We start from the raw sequence: 23,597 nt of genomic DNA, 5'->3' as shown, positions 1-23,597 counted from the left end.
ATTTAGGGACGCTATGAATTTTTGAAGTTAAGAACTTTTTTCCCTAATTTAAGAAAACCCTTTTTATATTTCCAGCGAGTACAATTATTACAGGTTTAAGCTGAAAGTTTGCACAACTCTATTACTCACAGACAGTGTTTAAAATGCTGCAGTCGAAGTAGCAAAAGTCACATAATTTTCATTTTTCTTGCTTCGACTGCCTGTAACTTTTCAATATGACGTGTTGCTTTTGCTGCTGCTTCTGAAAAAGTCGGCAGTCACAGTAGAAGCAAAAGCAAAATCCGACAACTGTTCGACAGTCGGCAGCTCTCGTATTTTGCTTTTGCTTCGACTGCGACTGCCGACTTTTTGATAACTGCTGCTTCGACTGTTGCTACCGACTGAAAGCAGCAGGACAGCAGCAGCTAAAAATCAGAAAGCAGCGACTTGCTACTTCTTCGACAGTTCTCGGATTTTGCTTTTGCTTTGACTGCGACTGCCGACTTTTTAGAAGCAGCAGCAAAAGCAAAAGCAGGCTAAATGAAAATTCAGACAGTTTTTAAAACACTGCTAACAGATATTATGCACATATGTATGTAAAGCAGGCCATCCACAGTCGAATTTGCTCGATGAACATTTTTGCGAACACAGGCAAGATAGAATCGTTTCTATCTTTGTCGAACAAATTTATATGAAATCTAAACGCAAACACTACCACCAACGATGAACACACGAACATGTTCGCCAAACAAATTCGACTGTGGATGGCCTGCTTAAATGTCATAATTTTACCACCGTTCCATCATATAACTGCCATAGAAATCGATGGATTTTCTTATTGTTTAAAATGTAGGCTTTGAAAATATTTTTTGTTTCAGATTGTAATACAGGGGAGAGTGGGGCAATTTCGTCAGCATTTTTTAAAGCTATTTTTTGTCCATCATACACACGTTATCATATTTCTATTTTTATTGTTGAATGCGGTTAGCCCCAAGCTTAATAATGTGACATTTACCTTTTTTTCAAATTACCTTGGTGATTTATAAAAAATTTAAAAGTAAAACCAATGTACTGGGGCAAAAATAAAAAACAAAATAAACAAGAGAGAACGCTATAGTCGGGTTGTTGTCCCGACTATCTAATACCCGTCACTCAGCTAAAGGGAGTGCGAGGGAGATAGATATATAATTTTTGATTGCGTATAACTTTTTAATGAATGGTCCGATTTGAAAAATGTCTTCTACATTTCGATAGGTATAAATATACACAACAAAATTGCATTTATACTTCTCGGAAATCTTTAAAGATGTGGGCGCAGGACCCATTTTAAAATCGTTAGTGGGCGATTGTGGGCGTTAGAGGGGGCGTGGCGCTCGGCTAAAATAAACTTGCGCTGCGTAGGAAGCCAAAGAATATGTGTGGGAAATCTCAACCTTCTAGCTTTTGTAGTTTCTGAGATCTCAGCGTTCATACAGACGGACAGACAGACAGACAGACAGACAGACAGACAGACAGACAGACAGACAGACGGACAGACGGACATGGCTAGATCGACTCGGCTAGTGACCCTGATCAAGAATATATATACTTTATGGGGTCGGAAACGCTTCCTTCTAGCTGTTACATACTTTTGCACGAATCTAGTATACCCTTTTACTCTACGAGTAACGGGTATAAAAATATCGCTCAGAAATAATGATTATTATGTGAGCGACATTATTTCGCTTAAAAAATCACTCAAAGTGCGATTGCAGCCGTTCTGTACGGAATTTTAGAAAGATTTAAATTTGTGCTTGTAGGTAGAACCACGAAGCACATATTGAGTTAATAAAATAAGGTGTTTTCTTTGTATAATCTTTTAAAAACGCGGTTATTAGTAAATACAAAAAGTTGTAGCAACCTTAGGACTTTATGTCATTTATATATTAGCAAAACGACTTAACAAGATGTTATGAACTATTCCACATAAACCCAACCCGACATGTGTGCTGGGTGTTAGTGTGTTGGTCCCCCGTGCTGTAAGCACGAGTTCGATTCCCACAGAAAATTTTTTTTTATACAAAAGTCAACCGCTTTTTAAGCGGTTTATACAAAGAAAATGTATTTTTTTCTTAGCTGGATATGTGCTTTGTGGTTCTACTTACAAGTGCACATTTAAATAATTGTAAAATTCTGCGTAGGACGGCTACAATCACACTTTGAGTGATATTTTAAGCGAAATATTATCGCTCACAAAATAATCATTATTTCTGAGCGATATTTTTTTCGCTTACAAAATAATCATTAAATAGTGATTTTTTATTATTATTTTCGGTCCCTGGTTTCGAGTCTTTTGATGGGCCATTTCAAAAATGTTAATTTTCTAGCAGCGTCTGTTCGTGTTCGTTGTGAACAGAATAACTGTCAAATTTTCACCATTACCTTTCAAGTGCATTTAGAAAGTCTTCATTATTGAACAGCCACAAAATGTGATTGAACCGTCTTGTGTTTCTTCTCAATTGATTCCAACTGGTAATGTTGACCAAGTCGACAATGAAAATATTTTTTTTTGACATTAAGCGAATATGATGATATTTTAAACCATTGTATTTTTAACCAGCTTCGCTAAGTACCAAACCTCTTTTGTTAGCCATAGAAATGTATGACATAATCTCGATACCCAGAATTCAAGTTTCTAAATTACAAAATTAAATCTCAACGATTTTAGTTTCAGCTTTTAGAAGTCCATTTAAATGAAAGCGACAAAAATGAAGAGATTAAACAGCCGTTTCGGAATATTCGTTCTGAATTTAAATTGCTAGCAACTTTAAGAATACTTGATTTGTTTAAAGAAAAACGATTATCAGAAATATTTTTGCATGGCAACCCTACTTTCGGTATTAAGACAGATCATATTTATATAATGCCATTAATAGGGGAGAGGTCTGTAGGATGGTACACCTTTTGCTTTTAATCTGCCATTTCGAAATTCACTTAAGAATCTTTACGCATTTAGTACTGATCGAAAGGTTATTCTATTAGCTTAATAAAAAACAAAAAAATATTTTTTTTCCTTAGGGAAAACTGAAAAATTATTTTTTTTGAAAAGTCCCAAAAAACGACATTTTGAAAAAGAGGTCTGTAAGTTGAGACACTTTTAAAAGTCAATAATACGCACACAAAAAGTACTCCAAACTATAAGGAACTATTTATTTATGTTAATTTAATCAATTTTAGTTCGTCCTAAATTATTTCCCATCCATTTTTTAAGAACTTAGACCAAATAACAATTAAAATCAAAAGGCTCTTTGAACATTCACTTTTCCCCTAATATCAAAGAAATGTACTAGGCTGAAAGCGACCTCTGCACAGTGGTCGATCCCATAGGCCAAAAATTAAAAAAAAAATGTTTGAATTTGGTCGCCGAATTGGCATTACTGATTCTTGAAATGGTAAATAATTTAACTGTAAATTTACTTTTGCTCTATTTTAAACAAGCTCATTGTAAAAGTTTTTGTAAATCGGAGATTTAAACTTTTCAAACGTGCAGTCAAGCAACACGAAAAAGTCAGCTCGCCTTGAAAAATTTATAAAAAATATTAAATCAAGGAATATTAAAGTAATTTAAAATGATAATTGTGAAAAAAGGTTTATATTTTAAAATTAAAGTGTTTCTGTGAATTTATTTGTTGTTGTTTTGTTGTAATATAAATTGTTGTCCAGTGTTTTTGTCATTGTTATAAAAACCAAAAAAGCGTACATTTAACTAAAGAAAAAGTTGTGATCCGGATCTGTCCCGAAAGTGAATAATATTTTGTAAACAAGATTAGTCTTTAAGAATTTTATGTTTACAATTTCAATTGCCCGTTTTTGCCCGTTCCCTTGGTATAATTTTTTAAAGAAACTGATCTTGTGCGCTTTTTACCGTTTTTTCATCAATTTCGTGACTTTCATTTTGTGTGTGTTCTTAGCTTTTGTGTATTTGATTTTATTTATTAATGGAGCTTTTTTCGTGCTTTGTTTTTATCTTTCTTTATGTTTATTATTCTATCATAGCACCATTCTTTATTTCTTTATAAATTTCGATTTCTTGATGGGCTGATTCTCTCAGTGTGAGTCAGTGATAGAGTAGCATAACTAATAAATTTTATTTATATTAAAAACCTAAACTTGATTTTTATTAAATAAGTTTAATAATTGCGTTGTTGTTATTAACGCATTAAAAAGTGTTGCATGCTTTAAGGGGTAAAATGTAAAATTTTTCCGTTTCACATAAAATTTTAGGCCTATACGGCCCTGTTCTAGTTTTCACTTCCGAAAGATTCACACGAAATCGAATTTCTCACACCTGTTCCAGGACTCACTTCCGAAAGAATTGCAAGGATTTAAATATCCCTCGTTGTTACTCTGTTAACTTCCGAAAAATTCACATGGAATCTTTCCGCCAAGCATTTGACAGGCGGACTTACATAAATCCGCTAGCATGAAATCAAATTCACTTCCGAGTGAAAACTGAAACAGGCCGGATATACTTAGTCAATTGGGCCAATTTTTATCAGTATAATCTAATTATATTATTATTAAGTTACAAAAAAAATTTCAAGTTGATATCTCCACTGGAAGTATTTTTGGCCACCATCTCCATACAACACCAACCACTGTGCTCTGTTGGCCTAAGGCCTTTTTGTATGAAAAACGGGTGTCTCAACTTACACGCTCAAAGTGTCCCAACTTACACAAAATGGGATGTTTCGGGAAAAAATTAATAACTTTTTTTCTGACTGCCACATTAAGCTGATTCTTTTTTTAATTTGTTAACAGTTAATATACTCATGTTTTAAATCTCTTACCAAGTTAATTTAAGGACGTTATTAATTTTAAATGGAATGTTGAAAAAAGTAGACAAAAACTTTTTTGGTGAAAAATGGTACACGACTCTCAGAGCTTTAACCTGGCTTATAATGTTTTCCCCAAAAGTTTTGTCACTAAAAGGGACAACAAAAAAAAATAAAAACAATTTTTTAGTGGATAAGTTTTGAGAAAATTTAGTGTCTCAACTTACAGACCGTCTCAACCTACAAACCTCTCCCCTTTTTATATTCAAAAATTTTTTTGAAATTCCTCATCTTTTAAAATATTCTTTACAAAAAATTGAAAATAATTTGCAAGGAAGCACTATAAAAAGTTTTGTTAATGGAAACATTTTTAAAAATATAGTAAAACGTTTTGTTAATAAGTTGGTTATACCATATATTTTATATTTCGATGATTTCGAGATTAACAATCCTATTGGCGGTCAAACGATCACCCTTTGTGGTTGTTATATTTCCTTTCCTATCTTATCTTCACAACTGCGATCGAAAGTCAGTTTTAGTTTTCAGATCGCATTTATTTCATTAGCAGCCATTAAAAATTGCGAAAATGAAAATTCATTTTTTCACGATGTAAAAGAATTACAAATATTAGAAAATGGTATACAGTTACGAACATACAATGGAGTTATAACGGATCACTTTGTTTTGGGTCTGATTGTTGGAGACAATTTGGCAGTAAATGAAATGAATGGTTTCGTGCAGTCATTTAATTCAACAAGAGAGAACATTATAGTCGAGTTCCTCGACTATCAAATTCCCGTTACTCAGCTTAACAACTTTAATATAAATATGCCTTTTTGTATGTTTTTTGCGCGCCTCATTTCAAATAATTTACGTGAATACAAAATGTATTCCAAATTAGAGTGACCAGTTTTTTTCCAGCACCAGCTGGAGTGTTGAACACGCGGCGACTGCGCCAACTATGGCACATAATTGGTACTGTTTATACAGAAAACTGTGGGCGCCACGGCTTTTTGCGGTTTGTGGGCATTAGAGAGGGCGTGGCACCTTGATAAAATAAACTTGCGCTGCGTAGGAAGCCCAAGAATATCTGTGGGAAACCCCAACCTTCTAGCTTTTGTAGTTTCCGAGATCTCAGCGTTCTCCAGACAGACAGACAGACGGACAGACGGACATGGCTAGATCGACTCGGCTAGTGATCCTGATCAAGAATATATATACCGGCCTTTTCCAGTTTTCACTCGGGAGTGAATTTGCTGGCTGATTTAAGACCGCCTATCAAATGCATGGCGGAAAGTTTCCATGTGACTTTTTCGGAAGCTAACAGAGTAACAACGAGGGATACTCGAATTCTTGAAGTTCTTTCGGAAGTGAGTCCTGGAACAGGTCTGGGAAATTCGATTCCGTGTGAATCTTTCGGAAGTGAAAACTAGAACAGGGCGGTATATATATTCTATATAGCTGTTACATACTTTTGCACGAATACAATATACCCTTTTACTCTACGAGTACACACAAAAAAAAACTTGGTAAAATCAATTGTAATAATTGTCAAACAGGCCCCAACCAGCAAAATTGTCAATTCTACTAAGTAAATAGTCATTTCACAACAACAAAATGCACACAATTAGCAAAGTCACAAACTCAAAGCAAAAACAAAATACACGTAACTATTTTAATAGTTATGTAACTATCTTTGTTTGTCAATTTTACCAAGCAAATTTTTTTGTGTGTAACGGGTATAAAAATGTATTGCAGAGCTTGCACAAAGACAAAATCAGAAATGAAAGTTAATACTCAACAGTTCGAGTCCCATTTACGTAACCGAACTAATTATGCAGAACACTTATCCTTAAATAATTTTCAAGAAACTGGAGTAAAAAGCGTTTGCGTTTTTAATGACCTTTTATCGTTCCATGTTGTGGAAAACATTTGTTTCGACATCATGCAGGATGTATTTAAGGGGTTGTGTATATACGATACATGCAACATTTTAAGCGCTTAGATAAAAGAAAACAGAACTGAACTGTAAGAAAAATCTTTTTCAATATGAAGAGACTGAGACAGGAAATAAGTCAAAAAGTATCGAGATTGAATGAATGAATGAATGCAACCCAAATGTATTCTTTAGTCCATTTCCTAACATTACAAATTGGTGATTTTATACCAGAAGGTAACATGATATAAGAGCTACTTCTGCTTGATATTATAGTTGCTAATGAAGCCTGAAGTCATTGAAGAGGATTTAACCGAGTTCAAAAGGCTTGTTTGCTTACACCATCAATATTGAATGTAATATTCGTAATAATGTAATAATTTCGTTCCTTTGAAGCCAAAACATCATTTTCTTCTACATTATTCCTCAGCAATTCAAAATTGCGGACCCATGCAGGACATGCATTACCATGGTACAATTATAGAATTATTATACAAAAACAAAAACGACGATTAATTTCAAATTCAAAATTATTAAAAATTAAATTATAAACAACTTTAACTCTCTTTACTATAAATGAACAACCATCTAAGGGTTAAACAACAAGCTCTATTGTCGTTTCACTCGCACTTACTACGCACACTCCTCTCACTCGCACTTGTTGTGAGTATTGTTAACGGACTGCTTTTTGCCGACGAGACTACCTTCTATAATTGTACCATGCTCTGCCCGAACCATAGAGTAAGAAAATATATAGAGGCACCATTTGCTCTGCCACTCTCTTCGGCGAATTCGCCAATGATGCCACCTAGGCGAAAAACGAAAATTTCCCTAATTTTTAATATGTTCGATTCAAACATGCATTTCGGGCCCATGGTGAGTTTTATGGGATTTTATATATCTGCACCGCTCTCACTCACTGTTTTGTTTTTGTATGTGGACTCTCACCACTATTGCTGTTGCTTCGCACATGTTGGATGCGGTGAGAAATTTAAGTTCGCTTCGAACTTGGCCTTGAATTGGCTCTCAGCAGAGCTTGGGCAGAGGTTCGGGCAGAGCAAATGGTGCCTCTATATATTTTCTTACTCTATGGCCGAACTATGTATTAAATTAAACAAATTTTTTAATAACATATATTATAATTATTTAAGTTACATACCACTAAAACTGGCTGAAGTCCCGCACTGTTATTGGTGATAGCTGGTGATCTGTATCAGGAACATAAGGCGCCACTCCTAGCGTGCCAGCTCTGATTCAATGTCCTGGACGCGAATGGACATTTCTTATAGTTATGGACAAGTAACTGGCGCAAGCAATTGTGCTTAACAGCTTTCTTGTGCTCATTGCACCTGGCCCAGCACATCCAGCACTGGAATGTGACCGTAGTCCACAGGGTCTCGTGCCTATCCCTGTGACTGACTGGCACGGCAGTAGGAACGCTATCGTACCAGCCGGCCATTTCGGGGGGTGGGGTGGACCCTGCTGCTGGGCCAGTTGTGCAGAGCCAATATGTCCTGGCTGCAGGTCCTCAGGCAGCTCTTGCAGATCCTCAGGCAGCTCTTGCGGGTCCTCAGGCAGCTGCTGGGGTGGCTGCTGTGGCGGCTGCTGTGGCTTGAGCTGTGCCTGGAGCTGTCCTTGTAGCAGGAGCAGCTGTGCCTGGAGCTGCGGTGTTGCAAGCTGCTGTCCCTGGAGCTGCGCTGTCCCTGGAGCTGCTGTGTTGCAAGCAGCGGTGTTGCAAGCTGCTGTGTTGCAAGCTCCTGATGGAGTGGATGCTGGATTTGCATCATTTGCAGCATTTGCTGCATTTGCAGTTGAACTTGCTGCATTTGCAAGAGTACTTGGTTCCCGTTGTTCTCCATCTTTACGAATGGCGAAAAAAATCGAAAGTCTACTCTACCGATAGACAAATGACTTGCGAAATCTTCTTTTGCACACTACAATGAAAACTGCAGCCTCTTTCCTTTTCGTATTGAAAACCGTTTATGTTTCATTAAATACCCCAAAACCAATTAGATAAGAATAAGTTGTTAAGTTTGATTTGATTTAATATAAGACTTTCATTCTTTTATTTATATTTTATACAATAATAATAATTTTCAATTTATTTTAATTTATTTTAAGGTGCTGATAAAAAATAACTGTAACTTATGATTAAACGTTTAACATTTAAATAGAAGTATTCATTTTATTATTCTATTTCGATTGGTGTATCACTCATTATGATCCATAGTGATCAACTGTTTTGTATAAGTTTAAATTTTGAAAGAAACGGTTTCGTTTCATCCGGTTTCGTCCGGGTAACGACCGGGAAATTTACCGGTTGAATTTCACAACGCCTTGGCACCAAAAAAACGACTAACTTTGCGATTGTTTTTTTATAAATAAATAATAAATTGGATGGATTTAATTCAAACCTTTAATATATTTTTAAGTGCCATTTTAATAACATCCACTAATTTTTATAGCCGATACTATCGGCTAATATATCGGTGGCAAAGCGATTGCTGAAACACTATTAAAAAAATGCGTTTTGCCGTGTTCACTGTACCTCCGCTAAAAATGATCGGATTTCCATTTCGTTTTTACATTTCGCTTAAGAATTGAAAAAACCCGTCCCCTAGGAAGCCTTTTTCTTAATTTTTTATTTTTAACAATTTTTTTCGAAAGTCAAAAGTGCGTTTTTCATCTAAAAAATTTGACTTTCGGCTTAAAAATAAAATATTTTAACCCGCCCCAGGGGGCGGGTTTTTTTTATGCAGAAAAATATGCGACAAATTTGAAAACGATCGGTTGAGCCGTTTAGAAATGCTTATGAACACAGACTTTCGAAACGTGGTTTCGAGAAAAACGCACTTAAAGATGCACTTACGCACCTAAAGTCTAAGAGGTTAGGGTACTAGATTGGGCATAACTTCTAAAGTAGTAATCTAATAAATGTTAATGTACAAAAAAATTCATATTTTTTTTTTACAAGACCCTACCCTCCTTAAGGGAACGACCATACGCATCAAGTTAGCAGAACAACTTTGGAAATTGAAATTTTTTTCTTATTGACAATTTGCCGTTATTTATCCGTAAATTATACGTGAAACAATTAATTTTGCCGCTTAACTATTTTAAAAGTTTTAGGATGTTCTTGATAACTTGATATCAAGTTAGCAGTACAACTCCTTAAATGTTAACTTTTCCAAAATGTTTTTAAATGGGATTTTGCCGTTATTTATCCGTATTATTATGAAAGAAAAAATTTGGTCACTCTTAATTTAAGATTTATTTTTTAAAAAATATCTAGCCATGTCCGTCTGTCCGTATGAACGCTGAGATTTTTTAAACTACAAAAGGTAGAAGGTTAAGATTTTCCACACATATTCTTGGGCCTCCTACGCAGCGCAAGTTTGTTTCAACCGAGCGCCACGCCCCCTCAAACGCCCACAATGGCCCACTAACGATTTTAATTTAGTATAAATTCAATTTTGTTGTGTATATTTATACCTATCGAAATGTAGAAGACATTTTTAAAAAGTTATACGCAATCAAAATTAATGTATCTACCTCCCTCGCACTCCCTTTAGCTGAGGATCGAATATTAGATAGTCGGGACACCAACCCGAGTACAGCGTTCGCACTCCCTTTAGCTGAGTGACGGGTATTAGATAGTCGGGACACCAACCCTACTAAAGCGTTCTTAACTTAACTAAAGCGTTTTAACTTCAAACGTGAATAAAAGCTTTGTAACTAAAAAAATAAATAACATAATAATGCAGAAATAGAGCTTATTTTATTACCTTTTCATTGATATATATATCAATACTTTATTTTTAATTTTAAAGAGATTCATGCAAAAACAAAAAAAAAACCGAATGTTTAGGCCACATTAATATTCGGTTTTTTCTTTTTGTACTAAAAATCTCAAAATTTATTTAAAAATAAACTTAATTTGACATTTAAAATACTAGTCATTATTGCCTATAAGGTCGTTTAAATGTTTTGGCACATATACAATTTTTTTTTGCATATTCTGGACCAGTTTTACCTATGTAAAAAAGGATGTGTGAGAAAGTCAAAAAAATTAGCAAATTAGTTCACTTTGATTCCTAAAATTTTCCAGAATTTCCAAGAAAAAACACAGGTATGTTAAAATTTAATATTAATTTATTTTTCCTTGGATCCAAAATGGAAGAAGAACGCAAGTTCCGTACAATGTCTAAGGGCGCCTAAGTCCTAGCCATTGCCTAGACCATGGACGCCACGAGCTGCAGAGCCATACCTGGGTCCTTCGCTTCCTCCTCGAACACCTGAAATGCTTCTATCAGGTGATCATGTCGGACCTCTGTCCACTTTTTACCAATGTCCTCGAAGATGTTCGAATTTATGTTGACCAGCGTAACTGGACTTCCTGGAACTACTTGGAAAATGTTTTTAAAAAGTATTTTATTCTTTCTAACTCATTACACTCATTACACATTGAGCGTGCGTGGTCATTATTTATACTGCGGGATACGACTATAAATTCGTTCAGCACCGCTATGTACATACATATGTTTCTTTTTTAAAGGTCGTGTTCCTGTATGCATGTATGTCGGTGGCGCCCTTCCGATAAAGTACTCCGCAGAGGTGTCGGTGGTCATAAAGGACCGGACACCTTTTCTTAAATAGCCAATCCATTGAATCTACATAGGTTGGCCGAGTTTCATTTACAAATTAAATCGATATTTCAACCAAATAACAAGAGAGAACGCTATAATCGGGTGCCACGACTATCAGATACCCGTTACTCAGCTAAAGGGTGTGCGAAAGAGATGGAAATATAAAACTTTGATCCAGCAAAACTTTTTAACGAATGGCCCTATTTCTACATTTCGATAGGTATAAATAAGGACGATATTCTTATGTATCGATAGTCGAAATATCGAAACTTATTAACATAGTAATAAAAAAAAACATCAGGGGGATTCCCTAAACTGTTGAATTGCTGAATTGTTGAATTTTGGTCAGCTGTTAATCAGCTGTTTCATACAATGTCAACTTTCAGAAATTTCAGCAATTCAACAGCCTCGGGGCTGTTGAAAATTTTGTTGAATTGCTGAAAAGCCAGAGTTGTCACCTTTTATTAAAAGTCATGGCAACTCTGTAACATTTTAGTATCACCAGTAGTTTTAAAATCAACTTAGAAAGCATATTTGTGGTTCTTTTTACCTTGGTATCACTTTTAGACACTAACTAGCAATAATAAATCAAATTGTACATGCTTTAAGTTCCGTGAAACTTTTCAACAAATAACAGCTGTTTGAAAATTCCACAGGAACCATTTTGGGTCGTTCCCTTAATTGCTGAAACTTTTTGTTGAATTTTCAACAATTAAGCAATTCAACAGTTTAGGGAATCCCCCTATCAATTCATATAATTGTTCAGCCATTTTTGATTTTTATGTATCCACGATAGCTGTGAGCAGTGCTGCAGTTCTGCTGGATGGATCAGTAATCAAGTTTGTTCTGCTGAACGCCATGATACATTTCGACGACGTAAAAGTAAAATATATAACAAATATTGCGCGCGCAATTTGAAAATATATATTTTTCCCGCCCCCGCAACTGCAGCACTGCTCACAGCTATCGTGGATACATAAAAATCAAAAATGGCTGAACAATTATAAAAAATTCCACCGAATTTATGGTTTTTATTAAATTATTTTGTTAATAAGTTTCGATATTTCGACTATCGATACATGCCAGAAGTCATGTATCATGTATCAAGAAAAGGTAGCAGGGGGATTCCCTAAACTGTTGAATTGCTGAATTGTTGAATTTTGGTCAGCTGTTAATCAGCTGTTCCATACAAAGTCAAGTTTCAGAAATTTCAGCAATTCAACAGCCTCGGGGCTGATGAAAATTTTGTTGAATTGCTGAAAAGCCAGAGTTGTCACCTTTTTTTAAAAGTCGTGGCAACCCTGTAACATTTTAGTATCACCAGTACGTATTATTTATTTTAAAATCAACTTAGAAAGCATATTTGTGGTTCTTTTTACCTTTATAACACTTTTAGATAGTAACTAGCAATAATAAATCAAATTTTACATGCTTTAAATTCCGTGAAATTTTTCAACAAATAACAGCTGTTTGAAAATTCAAAAGGAACCATTTTGGGTCGTTCCCTTAATTGCTGAAATTTTTTGTTGAATTTTCAACATTTCAGCAATTCAACAGTTTAGGGAATCCCCCTAGCGTACTTTTTTTGCTACCTGATCACTGATGCAAAATTCTTGCATCATGATCAGTGATCATGTGCGTTGAGCAGAACTATCGTAAGAGATCCATCAGTGATCAGTGATCATGTTGTTCTGCTGAACGCGGCCAATGTTTCAATTTTTGCTGACATACATGATTCCAACATCATCAGTATGTATCAAGTTTTTTTTGTGTGTGGGGTCTTCTAACGCCCGATCAGTAGGATTTTTTGTGTTGGTATTATTTAAACTACTTACTAAAAGAAAATACAAAACAAAAAACATTTATCCAGTTACAACTGTAAATAACCGATTAACACCTTCAACTCTACAGTTGTTTGTGCGAAATGCAGGAATACCCCAAATATTATTAAAATTGTACAAAATTGTACGTGGTATATTTTTACGTTCTACAATTGGTCATACAGAGCCGGCTTTGTGAAAATTTCAGGCGGTGCTGTTGTCTTTCAAATACAAGTTGCCCAATAATATGCAAAATGTATCCCGTGAGCTCCCAAAAGAGGTCCTGGACGTTCGCCAACGAGGGTCAGCTGATGGACTTCCGCGTGGAGCAGAACAACAAGTACATAGAGGGCCATGAGGCAGAGGCGGGTCGCGACATCGAGGAGCACTTCCTCACGCCGCCGGAGGAGCGCCTGTTGCTGAAGCAGTACGAGATTTACCTGTTCGACTTCTGCCGCCGCTTCGATCCGCCGATGCCCAAGTGCGTGGTTGGCACCGCCTTCCACTACTTCAAACGATTCTACCTGAACAACACGCCAATGGACTATCACCCCAAGGAGATTCTGTAAGAATGTTTCTTACGTAGAAAGCGTTTCGGTTTCAGTTGAAATTGTAAAAGTATTTAAAATCAACTTAAATCCGCTTGTTGATTTAATTACTTACACTCATATAAACAATGTTATAGCACTAATACTATTAATTTCTTATATCTGAGAACTTAAATGTATTTGGGCTAGCAGTAAAACATGATTTTTTTCAGAGCCACATGTGTGTTTGTTGCCTGCAAAGTGGAGGAGTTCAATGTATCCATCAATCAATTCGTCAACAACATCAAGGGTGATCGGAATAAGGCCACAGACATAGTGTTATCCAACGAATTACTCCTGATTGGACAACTAAACTATTACCTCACGATACACAATCCATTCAGACCCATCGAGGGGTTCTTAATAGATATAAAAGTAAGTGCTTTATTTCCCATTAATTGTGAGTTCATCAACTCTTTGGTTTATTTTAGACCCGCAGCAATATGCAAAATCCGGAACGATTACGGCCACATATTGATAGCTTCATTGACTCCACTTTCTACACGGATGCCTGTCTCTTACACACGCCCTCGCAGATTGCTCTGGCTGCCGTCCTTCATGCTGCCAGCAGAGAACAAGAGAATCTTGATAGCTATGTGACGGATCTGCTATTTGTTTCTGCCAGAGATAAGTTGCCCGGACTCATCGATGCCGTGAGAAGTACGTTTATTTCATAAATAAGGAGCACTTTTAACATATCATCTGTTTTCCCTTACAGAAATCCGTATAATGGTAAAGCAATATCAGCAACCAGATCGAGATAAGGTTAAAGCCATTGAAAAGAAGCTCGATAAGTGCCGCAACCAGGCAAATAATCCGGATAGCGAGCTGTAAGACAATTTTATCATAATACTCCTTCAGTTTTTGGTTACATTTGTTTTTTTTTAAAGGTATAAGGAGCGTTTGCGACGGTTGTACACCGATGAGGATGATATGCCAGCCGAAGATGCCTCATTCCATATAGCCGATGTGAGTTCGGATACGTCTGCTATGAACATAAGCCAATAGTTTTTAAAAATATTTATTTTCATGATTTATTGATTTATTTGATATATTTGATGGATTTCATTGATATTAAATCATGTTAAAGAAGTAACAGTTAACAGTTTAATAGGAAAAATGAGTCAGGACTCGTTTTTTTCCGTGTGGATGTGGATCCAAAAACCATTGAATTTTCTTTAAAATCCTCCTTTTCAGACCTGAAACTTTTTCCACTTATTTTAGTATTGCAGAATGATAATCAAGCCTAAAGATCAGAAAATTTATTTCAGTCAAATTTCATATGCACATAATGTATATGCTTTCCTGTCCAAGAATATCAGTTTATTGGACAATAAAAATAAAAAGTAACAAGTGGTTGCGATCGATTCCTATAACTATGGAATATCAAATAAAAACACCTCTTAACGAGGTAAAAAACTAGTGACGATCGCACCTTCAACATACAAAAGTTCTGATATCAACATTTGTGACGAAAAATTATTACACTCGTCATTAAATAGACTTTCTAATATTTTCTCATTTGGCCCGCCCTAGCAGACTATTCCAGCCTTTTTCCCTTCACAGGCATTTTCTATTGCAGCGTGCCGAATGAAAAAATATTAGAAAGTCTATTTAATGACGAGTGTAATAATTTTTCGTCACAAATGTTGATATCAGAACTTTTGTATGTTGAAGGTGCGATCGTCACTAGTTTTTTACCTCGTTAAGAGGTGTTTTTATTTGATATCAGAAGTTTTTGTTTGTTTACATTTGCTCTCATAGGAGCTAATATATACATTTAAATTTAAATTGGTCAATCATAATTTGTAAGCCATTGTATTTAAACAAATTAAGTTAAAAAGTATTTCAAAATACCTTTTAAACGAGGTATGGCAAATGTCTGTACCTTTAGTAGTGTAGAACTTACAAACCATCGAAATTTAGCCGTTTTTAGCTTTTTTCCCGCTAAAGTAGCGGCTTTTTCCAAAAGTCGTAGAACAAAAGATTCCTATATGGAACTCTTAAGTGCAAATTTACAGATTCCATGACCCTAAAATACAGTTCGAATACCCTCACACAAAATTCAATACTCAGGAAGCTTTAGTTGTTCGAGCTGGCAAAAGTGGCTATTTTCGTATAAAAATAACTTTTAAACGTGACTTTTTACAGTAATGTGTTATATACCAAAATTTAAGGAATCTCAAGGGCTATACAGTTTAAAGTTTTCAAGAAAATCGTTAGAGCCGTTTTTGAGAAAAATAAAAAAAAGCTAAAAAAAAAGTTTTAAAAAAGTGTCTTTTGTTCATATCTTTTTAATTATTACATTTACACAAATTGCATATAGAAGGCGTTTATAGCATTTAAAAATACCTTTCAAACAAGATGCAGAACAAGTCTGTAGCTTTAGTAGTATAGAAGTTACGGTTTTCCGAATTTTAGCTATTTATAGCTGTTTTCCCGCTAAACTAGCGAGTTTTTCCAAAAGTGATAGAACAAAAGTTTTTTATATCGATGGGATGAACGTCATATTAAATTTTCAAAACTTAAGAAACATGTTTTGGACAAACTGACAAACTGACAAACTGACAAACAGAATTAAATTTTCATTTTGGGAAGAAGAAGGAAATCTTATTTTGGCTATAACTTTTGAACGGAGCGTCGGATTTTGACAAATGACCCCTCATTCGACGGGTATTTTCAAAAGGAATACAACTAAAACATTGCAAGGGGGCATTTATCCCCACCGGCCCCAACAGCTCCAAATTTCGAAATTTTCACTTTTTCACTTTCACCGCTCTCTCTCCCAAGCCAATTGATTTTCTTAAAGTCTTGGTATGCAATCCTTTAAGTTTTTGCAATACCTTTCGATTGGTGTATTACTCATTACGATCGGACTATCACAGCAGATTTTCAATTTTGCGGCTATATAATAGTAGTCGCCTTCGCACACTCTCCTGGTGCGCTTCGTCACTACATGGACTGCCGTCCATAGTGATAAGCGTAGGATTTCAGTAAAACTATTTATTTTTTTTAAAACAACCAGATGATTACGTTGTTCAACTATAATTTTAAAAAACCAAACCGTTAGCTGTTGGAATTGGGATAAGTTCGCTTGCAGTCTGCGGTCACACCTTGCCCAAAGGAAAATAGTGATGTAAATTTGATGTCGATGTTTATTTTTAGAAGCCTATTAAATTTGTTATTGAGATTTCATGATATATAAATAAAAAGGAAGTAAGAGTTTGTCAGTGAGGCACTAAATCCATATGTTGTGCAATTTAGTGAAACTAGTAGTGCATCGATAAACATCGGCATAACAAAAACATCGCCCAAAAATCATCGATGCTCGATGCATCGATGTTTTTTTACATCACTAAAGGAAAACAAAAACAACGTTAAACACAACAAATAAGGAAAGAAAAAACAGAATGCAGGATACACTACCCTCACTGGACTTCCTTTTCCTTGGTCTACCAGGGCACTATTCGGTGGCCCTAATTACCCTGCTCCTGTGCGTTTTGATTGCTCTCTACTTCGCCAACATCTTCAAGGACAAAACCGTGGGTGTTGCCAAAAGAAGTGGTTTTTTCTTTGAGTATTTCGGCTTTCCAACTTGCAGGAATTGGAGGATGAGGGGCTGGGAGCCGACGAGCCACGCGATGAGGAGGATTCCGAGTCGAGGACTCCCCAGGGCGAAGAAACCGACGACGACGAAGCCTACGAGGAGAATTCCACCGAAAGCGAGGTGGACTTCATCGAGGAACAGATACCCGGCCACAACTACAACCACCTGATGGGCCAGCTCAAGGCCAAGGGGCTCCAGCACAAGATGGAGAAGACCCTGACTCCCAGCCAGATCGAGGAGGAGCGCCGAATAGAGCGGGAGCAGCTGGCGGCCATCTTCGATCTTCTGCGCAGGCAGGAGGCGGAACTAAATCTCCAGGATCGCATCAGCGACCAGGATCTCAAGCAGCAGGTGCGGTTATACCGCTGAATTGGAGGGAAATGAAAGCTCAGCTTACCTGAAAGCGAAAACTCGTGTGATCTATAAGTTAAATGTTTAAAAGTCCTCGATTTGCTGTTACCATATGCCGCTCCTTACTAAAAAAAAAAAACACCTTTTGAGTTGATTAATTTGATGTATTCAAAAAGTGTATAATTTATCTTATATCTTATTTATTTAACAAGTGTAGTAGGAGAGCGTTATATGCATTTTCAAGTATTAAAGCTAAGTTTAAATTAGATTCTGAGCTAAAAATACATATTTTTCGATGTTTTAAGCTTCTTGAACTTAGCCCTAAGATATAAAAACAGCACAAAAAGTATATTCCAAGCATAAATTAGGTATTTTCGATTTGCCAAGTCCGTTGGATAATTTTAAAATGTACTTACATAGATTTAGTTTCATTACTAAAGGTATTTGTTGAATAAATAATGTAATGCTGTTAATTTATTGTTATATAAGGATCTAGTACGGGTGGATTGCAGATTTTTAAATTGTATACTTAGTTGTGTGTTTCCGAACCAATTTTCCCCTAAGAGCAAATCTGGGTGCCAAAAACATCTTTATATCCTTGCAGAGGGTATTATGATTTCAGTCAGAAGTTTGCAACGCAGTGAAGGAGACGTTTCCGACCCATAAAGTATATATATTCTTGATCGACATCACTAGACGAGTGGATCTAGCCGTGTCCGTCTGTCAGTCGGTCCGTCTGTCCGTCCGTTTCTACGCAAACTAGTCTTTCAGTTTTGAAGCTATCGGCTTGAAACTTTCCCTTAACTTATAAGTCGGAACCGACCGGATCAGACAACTATATCTTATAGCTCTTATAAATCGGAAAAAAACGTTAAAACAATTCTATTGGGGTTATTATTTATTAAATATTTCTGAATTTAGAATTAAATATTAAAAAATCGGACGACTATATCAAATAGCTGTCATAGGAACGATCGGAAAATTAATAGAAAAACAATAGGAAATAAATGTTAGTTTTTTTGGTTTTTATTAAGTTTTCTTCTACTCTAGGATATGACTATTTTAAAATATTTCCGAATTTCAATTTTAATTTCATATAGCCGCCAACGATCGAACAATTAATGGGAAATTAATTGGAAAGAAATTATAGCTCCGTTGGTTTTTATATTTCCGAATTTTTAATTAAATTTAACACAAATCGGCCCCTATTTATATAGTTTTCATAGGAAGGATAGAAAAAATAATGTCAAAATATGGCGAAATTAAACATTTTTGCGATTAATTTCAAATAGGAATAATCTGCAATGGTACATATATAAGCTTCGGTTGGCCGAAGCTAGCTTCCTTTCTTGTGCTACTTTGTATTTAATTGTAAGATCAATGGATCAGAGCTTAACTTAGCTATGAGTCAAAATCTGCCAAGTGGGCCACCCCTGTTCTGAAGGTCCGATTTTCATCGAACTTTTTTACGTTTCCGGTTCACAACGAAAATATAAGAACTCCATTTGAACGGTTTTGCGAAATTTTGAGTTTTACCGGAGTTATAGGGGTCAAAACATGGCATTTTTGACACTTTTTCGAAAAAGTTGCACTCAGTCATTAATTCATAACTTCGGAACGGTAAGAGATATCTTTATGATGTTTTCACTAATCGCTCAAGAATTATTATGGCTTTCCATAAAAAAATGTAAAAAAAAATTAAAATTTATTTTTCTTAAAAATAAATCAACATTTTTTTTTAGTTTTTATTTTTTTCAGTGTTCTTCACCAGCTATAGAGTTTAAAACCATTTGAAAATGAAGTTTGATTCATTACGAAAAAGATCAAAAAAAAAAAAAGAGTGGCCCGGCCAAAGGTTTTTCGCAATATCGATTTGAAGAAGGGCGCACAGCGGATTCCCATACAAAACGACAAGAAGTGCCTCATTGACAGCTGCAGTCGGCTGACGCTACGCGCGCAACGGCATGTGTTGACCAGCCAATTTTCACGAGCAAGCCGTTTTTTAACTATCGCGTTCTCTCTTGTTTGATTCGCCTCATCCATTTCTCTGTTTCGAATTCAAAAATTCCCGGTTGGCTTTTTGCCCCAGGAAAAAGTTGGCAGGGTTATTGGGACGCGTTGGCAGCATTGGCCCGCTTATTTGATTACTATCGATAGCCTAAGGTAACGAAAAGTATCAACACACCCTTGACAGGACACTCAAGTACATAGCTAACGCTCAAAGTCCCTGATGTTAGTACTAAAATGTTTTTAAATTCACGTGGAGCAGAAATTTTGTTGCAGTTCTAAACGTTCGGTTCGGTTTGTTAAACTGTCGTTGTGGCGCCAATGCATGTTGACTATCGTTCATCGATATACCGCGTTCACGGCAACCGTGTGTGACTGCAGCAGAGCAGACAACAACAACATCGACGTGCGTGTTCCTGTGTGTGTGTGCGTGTGAGATTGGAAGACAATGGCTGCAGCTGCGGATCTGGTTGTTCCTACCCTTGCCAGTGAGTATAATCCGGGTGCAGTCCTGGCCAAGTGGCCTCCAAAGTGCTGCCCCTTCCGTGGGCCACGAAAAGCAGCCACTTGCCAGGCCTGCGAAGGCGGAAAAAGCCCAGAACCCGCTGACCTCGTGTTTCCACCTGCTAATCGGGGCCACTTCTGCCCATCTCGTCCACAGTTCGCTCTAGCGTGGGCGTGGAATTGTGGTCCTCGGCGGGCGCCAAGCAGCCCTACGAGCACAAGCCCCACCTGCCGCGCGAGGAGACGAAGAGCTCGCGCTCGATCTGCTTCAGCTCCGACGGCCGGTACTTCGCCTTCTCCAACGGCCAGGAGGTCAAGGTGCTCCAGGCTCCAGGCCAGGACAGCGCCGCCAGCTGGCCGGTCAAGTGCGTCCTGCCCAGGCCCAAGGCCTTCTACCTGCAGTTCTCGCCACGTGGCAGCTACCTGTGCACCTGGGAGCACTATGCCATCACCAAGGACCGGCCGGAGGGGTCGCCCAACCTGCTCGTCTACGAGGTGGCCACCGGCGCCGAGGTGTTCGCCATCGTCCAGAAGAACCAGACGGACTGGCAGCCCTCCTGGTCGGCGGACGAGTCCATCTTCGCCCTGGTCGTTGGCGGCGAGGCGCTCTTCTATGATCTCGGCGCGGGAGCGGACAAGGGATTCGCCGCCACGTCGCGCAAGATCGGAGGAAGTCGCGGCGGCATGCTGTCACTGGGCCCCGGCAACTGTCCCCCGTACCTGGCCTTCTACACGCCGGGCGCCAAGGGCGCTCCTTCCATGTGCAAGCTCTACAAGTACCCGGCGCTGGGTCAGAACCAGACCGTGGCCTGCAAGAGCTTCTTCCAGGCGGACCGCGTCGAGATGCTGTGGAACAAGCGGGGCAGCGGACTGCTGCTGCTGACCAGCACGGAGGTGGACAAGAGCGGCGCCTCCTACTACGGCAACCAGGCGGTGCACTTCATGGCCACCAAGGGCGACACCTGCTCAGTGCCCCTCTCCAAAGAGGGACCAGTGCACTGCGTCAAGTGGAGTCCCAAGGCCACCGAGTTTGTGGTCGTCTACGGGTTCATGCCCTCCAAGGCGGCCCTCTACAACCTCAAGTGCGACGTGATCTTCGACTTTGGCGAGGGACCGCGCAACTGCGCCTACTTCAATCCGTTCGGCAACCTCATAGTGCTCGCCGGCTTCGGCAATCTACCCGGCGCCGTCGAGGTGTGGGATGTGTCCAAGCGCGAGAAGCTGGCGAACATCAAGTGCGCCGACACCACGGTCTTCGAGTGGCATCCGAACGGAGAGTGGTTCGTGACGGCCACCACGGCGCCCCGGCTGCGCATCAGCAACGGGTAGGTAGATTATATTCGTATATGTAAGAAAATTAACCATCTCCCTGCAGGTTCAAGGTGTACCACTACTCGGGCGCCCTGCTGCACGAGACCATGTGGCCGCAGGGCCAGGAGCTGCTGGGCATCGAGTGGCAGCACTTCGCGGACAAGACTTTCAGCGAGCCCAAGATCACCAAGGCCAAGCACGAGGGCATCAAGTCCAGCCAACCGGAGGCCAGCAAGAAGGCCTACACACCGCCCCATCTGCGGCTGTTGAAGGAGGGCAAGAATCCGGAGAAGTATCTGCCCCAGCCGAGTATTCCGGGACTGAACCCCACCGCAGCAGCAGGTAATACGGCGCGGAAGTTCTGGCACAGGCAGTACGACCTGGACAATCCGATCATGCGGCGGAGCGAGCAGGGCGAGGGTCCGCCGACCACTGGCTCCTCGACCGGCCGCCACAACCGTCGCTATCGGCCCTACCAGCACAAACGCTACTAGGTTCATTTCACCCCCCCTCCACACATTTTCTGTATTAGCATGCCATTAGGATTAGGGATTGACGCGGCCGTAAGTAGGCTCGGCTGTGTGCTTGCTAATTGCTGTTTGCACTTCTATTTCGCCCGCAGGTGGTGCCAATGGGAACAAGAGGAACGCCAAGAACAAGCAGCGGAGCGCTAGGAAGGATGTCAACGCTGTGAACGGCGGCGATGCGGATTCGGTCCCGGCTGAGGTGGCTGAATCAGGTGCTCCGGCTGCTCGTCAGTCGCCCGTTTCCGTGCCCAGACCAAAGCACCAGCCGGATAACGCCCCCGATCAGCAAGTGAACCAAGAGGAACACGGCCAGGCCAATGGCCAGAACATCAGCGAGAAGGAGCGCAAGATCCGCAGTGTCGCCAAGAAGCTGTCGGACATCAAGAAGCTGAAGGTGCGCCGCAGCCAGGGCGAGAGCCTGGAGCTGAACCAGTTGAACAAGATTAAGATGGAAGCACGGTACCTGGACGAGCTCAAGGCTCTCAAGTTGTCTGCCTAGGAGGAAGATGATGGCGTAGCGATAACGACGACGACGGCGGCGAGAAGGATAAGGGATGCGAAGAGTAATTGCTCTTGTGATTGTGATACACCACCTCTTCTCAGCTCCACTCCATTTTCAACTCCTGCCCGTCCCCTTCCTGCTGTTTTACGCTCATTTTGTGGCCCCCATTTGCCGCGATAAGTTTCTAGTTAAAAACATTTTTCTACTATTGTGATTTCCTAACTATTTTTGGCAAAACAAACAGTAGCTCCCAAACAAAACAAATTTATGTACCAAATTGTGCTACCGAGTAAATAAAGATGTTTCCACCAAGATCTGAGTTCCATGTGATTTACTGCTCCCAATTTGACTTCTTCTTGATGAACTTCTCCTGTCCGTTTTCCTGGACGGCCACATAGTAGCCCAGACTCTCGTACTTGTACCGCATGTAGGCGATGTAACCGAAGACCCCGGCAAAGGCGGTCAGTCCCAGGCCCATGATGATTTTGTTCTGAGATTTGGAAGTTAGGATTTAATAGTCTGGAGGCCGTTAAACTGCCAAGATGAAATGGATGCCCACCGGTTTCGTGTACAGCTCAAAGTTGATCAGCCGGAAAACTCCGGTGCTTCGCATGGATCGGATGCCATCGCCGGGATTTTGTTGCTTTCCTTCACTCATCGTGTTGGCGTACTCCACTCAATGACCGGGGAATTTATTGCACAATAAATTTGTAAATATAAACATGTGAAAGGAATGGATTATTGGAACAGTGTGGCCGTTAAACTGCAAAATACCGGCGGTTTCAGCCACAGTGAAGCTTGCCTTGTACAAATGGCTTTGAAGGGGTTGTTTATATACATTTATGAAATATATTATAACTTAAAAAAACTTTATAATTAAAATTCTATAAATAAAATATGTACTATTTTTATTTTAAAAAAATCACACAGAACCATTTGACCGCAATCAATGCAATGTATTCCCCTCAACGACGAACAGTTCAACACTGAATATAATGATAATGTA

The 23,597-nt window shown here is 38.7% G+C and overlaps 4 protein-coding genes across 5 annotated transcripts; 3 read left to right on the top strand and 1 right to left on the bottom strand.

Annotated features, from left to right (window-relative positions):
* The first annotated feature begins 13,363 nt into the window (after positions 1–13,363).
* On the top strand, positions 13,364–14,905 carry CycH (cyclin H). Its single transcript, XM_017137223.3, has 5 exons — positions 13,364–13,760; positions 13,956–14,157; positions 14,214–14,442; positions 14,501–14,612; positions 14,673–14,905. The coding sequence occupies exons 1-5, from the start codon at positions 13,450–13,452 to the stop codon at positions 14,788–14,790; spliced, it is 972 nt and encodes a 323-aa protein (XP_016992712.1). The 5' UTR covers positions 13,364–13,449; the 3' UTR covers positions 14,791–14,905.
* A 2,140-nt stretch (positions 14,906–17,045) lies between these two features.
* LOC108054330 (matrix-remodeling-associated protein 7) lies at positions 17,046–18,213 on the top strand. Its single transcript, XM_017137225.3, has 2 exons — positions 17,046–17,324; positions 17,384–18,213. Exons 1-2 carry the CDS (start codon positions 17,193–17,195, stop codon positions 17,756–17,758), a joined length of 507 nt encoding a protein of 168 aa, XP_016992714.2. The 5' UTR covers positions 17,046–17,192; the 3' UTR covers positions 17,759–18,213.
* A 1,731-nt stretch (positions 18,214–19,944) lies between these two features.
* eIF2A (eukaryotic translation initiation factor 2A) lies at positions 19,945–22,903 on the top strand. 2 transcript variants are annotated; one of them, XR_001769748.3, is made up of 4 exons: positions 19,945–20,235; positions 20,409–21,576; positions 21,627–22,125; positions 22,185–22,334. XR_001769748.3 is itself a non-coding variant. In XM_017137221.3 (4 exons), exons 1-4 carry the CDS (start codon positions 20,196–20,198, stop codon positions 22,586–22,588), a joined length of 1,890 nt encoding a protein of 629 aa, XP_016992710.2. In that variant the 5' UTR covers positions 19,949–20,195; the 3' UTR covers positions 22,589–22,903. The 2 variants fall into 2 exon arrangements, 1 of the variants encoding a protein (XP_016992710.2); XM_017137221.3 differs by having other exon boundaries at positions 19,949–20,235; positions 21,627–21,904; positions 22,185–22,903.
* LOC108054328 (small integral membrane protein 8) lies at positions 22,840–23,339 on the bottom strand. Its single transcript, XM_017137222.3, has 2 exons — positions 23,151–23,339; positions 22,840–23,081 (listed from the first exon to the last, which is right to left on the bottom strand). Exons 1-2 carry the CDS (start codon positions 23,247–23,249, stop codon positions 22,923–22,925), a joined length of 258 nt encoding a protein of 85 aa, XP_016992711.2. The 5' UTR covers positions 23,250–23,339; the 3' UTR covers positions 22,840–22,922.
* Between the last annotated feature and the right edge of the window lie 258 nt (positions 23,340–23,597).

Source organism: Drosophila takahashii, chromosome 3L, assembly GCF_030179915.1.
Source record: "Drosophila takahashii strain IR98-3 E-12201 chromosome 3L, DtakHiC1v2, whole genome shotgun sequence".
Lineage (NCBI taxonomy): Eukaryota > Metazoa > Arthropoda > Insecta > Diptera > Drosophilidae > Drosophila > Drosophila takahashii.
This window is presented reverse-complemented; position numbering and strand designations above follow the sequence as displayed.